This window comes from Bison bison, unplaced genomic scaffold (assembly GCF_000754665.1).
Source record: "Bison bison bison isolate TAMUID 2011002044 unplaced genomic scaffold, Bison_UMD1.0 scf7180017864297, whole genome shotgun sequence".
Lineage (NCBI taxonomy): Eukaryota > Metazoa > Chordata > Mammalia > Artiodactyla > Bovidae > Bison > Bison bison.
This window is the reverse complement of record NW_011494869.1, coordinates 5,630,594-5,639,304: the sequence shown is the minus strand read 5'-3', so window position 1 is coordinate 5,639,304 and position 8,711 is coordinate 5,630,594. Positions and strand designations below refer to the sequence as shown.

Below are 8,711 nucleotides of genomic sequence, written 5' to 3'. Positions count from 1 at the left end.
GGACCTGCGCCAGGCCACCCACGACCAGGCCGTGCAGGCACTGAAGCGCGCGGGCAAGGAGGTGCTGCTGGAGGGTGAGCCGGGCCGGCGGGCGGGCGGCACTGGGCTGGGCTGGCCGGCGCTCACTTTGTTCTGCCACCCTGCCCCCCTTTGCGGGGCCAGCCCCTTCCCTCCCACCCGGAGACCTCACCTTCTCCTCTGCTGGCGGCAGGCTTCCCCACAACCCCGATGCTGGGGCTTTGAGGATGGAAAAACTGATGCTCCCTGCAGGAAAAGTTGGGCAGCCGCCGAAGTGTGGCTTGCAGTCCCCTAGGAAGGTTTTAGTTTGGAGCAGCCGTGCTTGAAGCCCCGCCTCTGCACGCTAAGCTGACACTAAGAACTAGAGCAGGACTTCTGAAGGTCTCCGTTTGCCTCCTAAGTGACGCTTTCTTCACTCACCTCTGGCTTCTCAAGGCAGGCAGGTCTGTTAAAAAAAAAAAAAAAAATTCATCCACACCGATGCCAGCGGTATGCTTGGGCAAACCACCAAAACGCTGGTTAATTTATGGGAATTTAACCCATCATTGGCTCTCAACAATAACCAAAGGAGATCATAGCACTTCATCGAAGCCAGAAAGCTGAAACAGCAAGTTTGTCTGGTTAATGAGCCTTGTTTAACAGTGGAGGCTCACGTGTTTGAACATTTATTGCCAACTAGAATTTTGCCCCTTTTTGCAGGAGACGGGGTGCCAGCTTCATACCATTCACAGGCTTCAAGGCTTTAAGCTTATTCAGAAGCCTGAAGTGTTAAATCTCAAGTTATGTTTGAATAGTCAGGATTATTCTTTTAAGTTTGAATGTGATCTATTACCTGGGTATTTTATGGAACTAAGGCAAAATAAATTTTATCTTCTTGATGGACTCATGCATGTTGGAGGTAATATTACTTCAGAAATTTTTGAGCAATCAGCCTTCTTTCACCCATTCAGTCATTTAAGAGGCATTTATTGCTGGCTATATAGAAGAGAATATAAAAGATGATGTGTCTCTTATTTGGTGTCTAGTTGGGAAAATGATAGAAAAATGCAAAACAACTTACAAATTATAGATTGTGGAGTGCAAACTATATGAATACCAAGGGAGTGCAAAGTTAGGAAGTAGTGGAAATCAGCTTAATCAGGGAGGAGTTTTTCAAGAAGCTGAGTCTTGAGCCAGGTCTCCAAGGAAGTGATGGACATAGGCAGGGATGAGTCAAGAGGGTATTCCTGGCAGAGGAAGAACAGAAGGGAAGGGGTGGGGAGTGGAGGTAGGAAGGGGCCAGTCATCAAACTGACTGAGGGGCCAGAAGTCCAGCTTGGCAAAGTGATTTTCATTTTTTCCTAAATCTGCTAGTAAACATTTGGGAAAGTGTTAGTTTCCAAGTAAATATTTTAATGTGCTCTAATTGTGAAATTCCAGTGTCCCACCTTATAATATCCTATTTATAAATATTTATATTTCGCTTAGGTGGGGCTAGGCACTACTCAGAAATTAGTGTTAATAAAAGGAGTAAAATTATAAATTGTGGCAGTGTGGGTGGTATGTGGGTAAAAAAAGAAAAAGTTGCCATAAATGTGTATCTTGAAATTGTGCTAGCTAAGAATTTGGTTATAAATTCTTAGAGCCAGAATACTGACTGTAGTACTATTTATGTGGTGCTCAGTGGTGATGGGCAGATGTTTCAGCTCTTAACCCCATATCTATATTTTTTTAATTTAGTTTTTGTTTAGATATAATTTGAACCTGGTATTCATACCACTTAAATAAAAATCATCTAGTAAACACTTCGCAGTATTCATTCACCTAAAATAAGCCGTATGTGCTTTTAGAAGGAGGCTTTACAAATGGCAGCATAACATTTAGTGGATGTCTGTTTACCTAACACAGGTTCTACTTTATTTTCCCATTTTCTAAAAGATAAGACATTTTTGTTTTTATATGTGTGGAGAGGTATGAAACTGAACTTTAAAAATCAAAGGATATAAAAATAAAGTTGCTTATAATATGCAGAACCACTGCAAACAATGATTTCATAGAATCAAACGTTTAAAATTGAGAGCTAGTGACCCATCCAGGAAGGCTACTTTTAAAAGATAGATTTTTATGCTTAGCCCTTAGAGTTTTAGAACTGAATGATCCTTACATTTGATGTCTCAAAACTTGAAAAACTACCTTAGCATAGCACCGTGATGCTCTTTGTGGTGCGTGCAGGGAATTTTAGGCATTTAGGAATTTATCACCCCCGGGCAAAGCAAAGCTATAGTCTCTGGTTGCCTGTGGTTAGGGAACCCAGTGAATTGAAGGTTTTTTTTTTTTCTTTTTAATCTCATGGATTTGTAGGGATTATTCATTCATACATCAAAGGTTTATTCAGCTCTTCCACTTGCCAGAGGCGCTTAAAGATAGTCTGATTTCTGCCCTCAGGAAGTTTGGAGTTGAGATAAGAGAGAGTTAAGAAATCGTACAGCTAAAGGGCTAAAAACAGTGTGAGAATACAACTCTGGAGAGGGTGCAGTTCAAAGAAAGACCCTTGTGGGCATCAGAGGTTGAGGATGCCCAAGAAAAGGTTGATGGAGAAGTTCCAGTTTGAATCAAGCCTTCCCCTAAGGAGAGAGCTACTACCAGTAAAGACAAGTGAGAGACCTGAAGAAGTCACTTTGCCCAGGGAGGTTAGAGCACAAATGAGGGCTTTGTGGTCAGCTAGACCAGGGCATGTTTCTGGCTAGTGGTTTGTAACCCCTAGGCAGGTTACTCAACCTTGCTGCGCCTTAGTTTCCTCATCTGTAAAACCAGAATGATAGTAACACCTCTTCACAGGGCTGTTGCTCATTTGACAGTTTACGTGCCGGGAGCCTTTTGGGGGAACTGGGAATAGAAGCAGTAAGCAACAGTAATGAAAACAAAGTCCGAATAAGGAAGGTAGGACTGGGTTGTGAAGGTATGCTACGAGTTAACAAAGACACTCAGAATAGCCAGAATATCAAGTTGTTAAAATCCAGGGCTCCATTTTACTTGAAAAGAAATACATGATAAGAATAAGTTATTTTAGGTGAACAGGTCAAGAATGATTTTGCATTTCTTGCATGCAAACCCCTTTTTCTAATCTTGTTTTCCTGTCATCTCTCGTGTAGGCCAACTTTTTTATCCTTAAATTTTGCATTTACTTTTCCATCCCTCTGATTGTTCCTGTTCCTTCACACTTGCTGCTCAGAACCTTAAAACTTGCTAATAACTGTGTACTTGTAATTTTGACTAATGTCTGATGTTAGGATATGCAGAGATACACAGATTCTCAGCATAAAGGGGTGACAACTCTTCCATCATATTGTATGAGTAAAACTACATCTGTGTGTTAGAGATAGTCTATCCAGAAAGCTTCTAGAATTTATATTTGAATTAGACTACACATTGAAAAGTGTTCCAGAGGAGGTTAGGAAAGACAGAATGGTGTTCAATGTAAGATCTAAAATTTGAGAAAAGAATCAGTAAAATTTTGAAGCAATTCTCGTTGGAATATTGCTGGAAAATCATCTTTTATTGTGTAAATATTCTAAAATTATTGTTATCAAAGCTATGGAAAAGAAAATAAGTATATAGAGGAAGTAGACTGATATGAAATTTAATTTCAGAGCTGAAAATAATTTTTGTATCTATAGTTTGAGATTTTGAGTGTCATATATGACTGATGCTTTGTGTATGTTAAAGGACATGTAACTGCTGATGTTATTAGGCTGCTCATTTGAAGAAGCTAGTTTGGGTTCTTACACTGCTGTTTTCTTCACTGTGTGTTGGAAACTTTAAGAGTCTTCTAGAGAAAACATTTTATGTTTTCTTTGAGACTTTGCCATATATCAGTCTGTGTCTTAAAGAACCACTAAATTGTCAGGACATTTTATGTTTCTGGATTTTGTGTTTTTTTTGACTAGCCTCATTGTGTTTCATTTGAGTGATTAAGCATTTTTTGTATAAGCAGCCATATCTTTGTAACCAGATTATTTCTTATAGAGTCCCCTTCTTGCTAAAATATGCTCTCTAAATTATTAGAAAAATATGAGAAATTTATTGGTTCTAATACAGAGTGGTTATGAAAATTCTACGAGCATTTTTGGAAACCATACCTGGGCTTTACTTTAGGTCTCAACTGTAACTCAGAACTTCAACTGATGTATTCCCTGGTCTATAGTCCTTCAAGGATAAAGATTACTTTACTTTGTGATCAGATGTGTATCTTTGTACCTGAGGGATGAGGGCCTGTGGCTATGGAACAGTGTTCTGCTGGGCTTAGCAGACTGGGTCATTTGAGGATTCAATCACTGTCTTTGGCTAGGCTAGCATACTCTCCTCACCAGCTGAACAAATGATGCCGCTTGCTTGCATTTCCCACTGAATAGCATGACAGTGCCTTAAGTTTTTTACTTGGGTTTTAAAATTGTATGTGCATTTTCATGTGTATTTTCTCATTTGACCTTTACACCGTCCTTTGAGGCTGATGTTGATTGCACTGAAGTTCATTCATGTTAAGTGAGTTACTGAATGTCTCAGAATTTCTCTTTATTTTTAGGGGAAAAATGTTCATGTTTCTTGTGAGCATGAGGAAAAGTCTTACCTGGAATATTGAAAATTGTTAAAAAAAGTCTCACCTTGCAGATGAAGACTTAATGACCAAAGAGGTCAAATAAGCGTGTTGAAGGTCATCTAACTAACCAGTTATGGAACTTGGACTAAGACCCAGTTGGTTCACTGCTATCTCCCTGGTACCATGATGTCTGCAGCCAGTCAGTCAGAACTTCCGGCGTCTCACGTGCATCATCTTGCTGCAGTGTGCAAAAGCAGCTGGAGGTGGTCGGTCCCTGGCATCGGAGAACTTAGACTGAAACTGGGGAGAGAACCCATCCAACAGAGAGTAATTGCTGCAATGTATAGTACTCACTCTTCAAGAATTCTCTGAAGAGGTGACCCACTGGGGGATGGAAGAGTCAAGTGTGACCTCATGGGGAAAGGATAATTTTGTCTGAATTTGAAGGATGGGTCGCTTCTCTGTAGTTGGAAGGCAGTTCAATGTGAGGAGGTAACATGCGCAGAAGCCAGAACAAGCATGACTTGTGATAGGAAGTGACGATAGGAATGGATTTGGAGGAAGAAAATTAAGCCAAGTAGATAAATTGAAACCAGATTATGCAAGGCCTTGAGAGCAGGCCAAGGAATTTGGACCTTTTTCATTCTGTCAACCTTAAGTATCTACTGCAAGTGAGGTGTTGTGGTAGATGCTGGGAACTCAAAATTGGGAGGAATCCCTGCCCTTTAGGCTTGTAGGGAAGCAATTATGCAGACTGTGATACATGTTTTAAAAGAGATGAGAACATGGTGCCCTGGAAGCAGAGGTAGAAGTGCAGAGGAGATGGCCTATCAAAGGCAGGGAAGTGATGAGTAGCTGGTGTGTTGTGAGAAGTGAAGCATGGGAAAGTGTGGGAAGGGTGTAGCAGCAGAGCGGGCTGGAAAGGTGGGCAGAGACCAGATTGGTAAGGGTCTTGTGGGCAGTGCCAAGCAGTGGTCTCTAAGTGGAGTTTATATTTGCAACCTAAAACCTAAAAGAAGAACTTTAGTTGTATTAGTGTTTATAGATAACCCTGGTTCTCTTCCTCAGTCTTATAAGACAGTGACATTTCATACTTGATACACAGGATGATGTCTCCAGGGAAGAGTGAAAACTTCACAGAGCACAGGAGTTGAGAGTGGTGACTTTATTCATTTTTCTGCTCCTATTATTGCAACTTATTACTTGAGCCTAGTTGAGTGGATTTATGATATATTATCTGCTTTTAACTGCATTTATCTTTACAAAGTGAACAGGTGGCTTAAAGATTTGCACAGAGAAACCTTGGATTCATGATAATTCTAGCAATACAAATGATAACAAAAAAGTAGAGTTTTACTTTTCTCCCGGTAGGAGCTCTTTGTCACATTTCAGGGTAATCCTGTCTGTTAAGACGTCAGCCTAAAAAATGAAATCATCAAGAAGAGTATTTGAAATGTGGATTAACACATTACCATTAATAATGAACTATATAAGGCTGTACTGTACTTTGAATCATACAGTAGCTAATGATGGCATGACTTCATCAAGGATATATTTAGGGTATTTATTTCATCTTTATCTCATTCATTCTTGATGTTTATGTCTTGTATATGTTTTATAATACGTATGCTTTAACGAATATTCATAGGATGAGCGCATAGACTCATATGTTTACTGATGGGTGTGTACTATCAAGAGTTTTAGATCTGGCAAGCCACCCACGTTGTTAAAGTGCTTTAAATAAGGAGTGCTTTAAACAAAGGAGCAATCTGCCAGAGAGAGTGGCAGATGCGGAGTGTAGGAGCTCAAGACTATGAGGTCAGGGAAAGCACTTAGGAGCCTGTTGCGACACCATGAGGCTCGTGAGACTGGATAGGACAGTTACGAAACTGAAAGATATTAAGTAGATAGAAGTGGTGATTCTAAATGATGTTTGGAGACTGAGGGGGAAAGGAAAAGAGAGAGAGGATAATTCCTAGATGTCTGGCCTGGGAAAGTGGATAACTGTGAAACCAGAATGAATAGGGGAGGAACTAGTTTTTTTGTGGGGAAGAGAAGTTTGGTTTTGGACTTGTAGAATTTGAGTCACCTGTGTGACATCCTGGTGCAGAAGGCTGGTACACGTCTGTAGTCAAGAGAACTGTCAGAAATGAGCTGAAGATTCATGAGATGTTAGTGTAGGAGGGGTGATTGATGCTGTAAGTGTCGATGTAATCCTTAGGAGAGTGCAAATTAAAAAGAGAAGTGGGGACAGGATGGAACCCTGCAGAACTGCTGTATTTAAAAGCAAGAGTGGAGGAACAGAAATCTGGAAAGAAGTGGTTTCAAAAAGGAGGAGGTGATCAGCATCTTGAGATGCTGGAGGAGTCAAGAAGGAAACAGAAGTCCATTGGATTTGGTGATTAGAGAACAAAATCATGAGAGTTCTCTTAAGAGCAATTTCAGCTGAGTGACAGGAGCAGAGAGCAGTGAATAAACCATACTTCTCAGCTTCTGAAGCTTCTCAGAAAAATAAACGCCACAAAGGTGGTAACTAGAGTGGAATAAAGTATCCAAGAAGAATCCTACTTTTGTAGTTGTTTGGTTTTTATTTTGTTTTAAGGGAAAGAATTGCGACCTACTTGTACAGTAAGGAGAAAAGGCTGGCCGAGAAGGGAGAGGTTGAAGAGATAGAAGGGGTGGGGAACTGATGCAATCCATTCCCGAGCCGGGAGAGGTTGAAGAGAGAGAAGGGATGGGGAACTGATGCGATCCATTCCCGAGCCAGGAGGTGACATGATGGGAACAGAATGTTGGGTTGGCAGCAGCGGATGCTCTGGATGCAATGCGAGAGGAGAGAGCAAAGGTAGGAAAAAGGACAGCTGTTGCAGGGAAGAGGAGGCCGACGCAGAGATGGCAACCGCTGGAGGGGTGACAGTGGTGGCACTGGGAACAGGGGCTGGTTCAATTCAGGAAACACTTTAAAGCAGGTGGTTTCTTGCCAGGGAACAGCAGAATCCACTAGGGACCTTTTCCTGCCCAGATAGCCTCCTTCTGACTGCCTGGGACACCCAAAATTTGGACACTTGTAGAGAATCTCTGGCCTCTGTTACTAGCACAGGAATTTGGTCCCTCAGAGTCATTGGAGTGGAAACTAGAGAGCCACTGTTTTGAAGGAAGAAATGACAGGATGTGGGGGTAGATTGGATATAGTGAATTAACTCTGGGACAGGGACAGCAGGAGCACTCAGCCATGTTATGAAGCCCTTAGGCAGCGTAACTCTGGTCAGCTGGCTGTGGAGATTGAGAAGAAAAATTTTAGTTTATAAACATCACATCTAGTCACATGGCATAAGAACATATTCTTCCTTTAAAGGTTTTATCCCCCTAGATTAGCGAAAGGAGTTTTGGGCTTCTGGAGAAAAGATGGTATATTTGGGTGAGTTTAATATTTTGTATCTGGAGAAGTAACGGTTGATTTAGTTACTTAAGTGCCATTCTAAGGAATATGCACTGAGTCTTTCATAAAATGTGTGTTTGATTTCAGTGTGAAAACAAAAATTTGTGAAATAATTCTGTATATAAACAGAGTGCCAGTGATTATGATATCAGTAGATTTAAAAAGAGTGGAGTTACAAAACTCAAATTTGGTTTGGTTTCTGTGACCCGGCTCCCATGACATTGCTAGAATGATTCGACACGTAAACTAGTGAAGAATATGTGAAGTGCAACCTTTTATTTTGGCCAAACCTCGTGGCTTGCCAATCTTAGTACCCCATGAGTAAAAGTGAAAGCCCTAACCACTAGACTGCCAGGGAAATCCCAAAGTGCAGCTTTTTACAAAAATTACTTTGACTTTTCTGCAACATTTTTTTCTTTCTACCATCTTCTACTCTTGTTTTTAATTTTACAAGTATTTCAGAATGCTTTATGAAAGTAAAGGTAGTGGGATAGAGAGATGAGAAAGTTGAATCTTTATCTTTAAATTTAATTTAGCTGTTGTATATATAAAATATTTACACCTCACACTTAGAAACTGGGAAGTTTTGATTTTTCATTGAAAGAGACAAAGGTTTATTTTTGGTAAAATCAGTTGATAATGAGTTTTTTTTTTTTTTTTTTTTTAAAAAAAAAAATC

General features: G+C 40.5%; 1 protein-coding gene across 1 annotated transcript in view; it reads left to right on the top strand.

Moving 5' to 3' along the window:
- Positions 1–8,711, top strand: part of SNTB2 (syntrophin, beta 2 (dystrophin-associated protein A1, 59kDa, basic component 2)) — a 69,569-nt gene that overhangs the window by 515 nt on the left and 60,343 nt on the right. The window contains exon 2 of the mRNA XM_010851110.1: positions 2–74. Coding sequence (XP_010849412.1) covers positions 2–74 — 73 coding nt within the window. The remainder of the gene's footprint in view (position 1; positions 75–8,711) is intronic.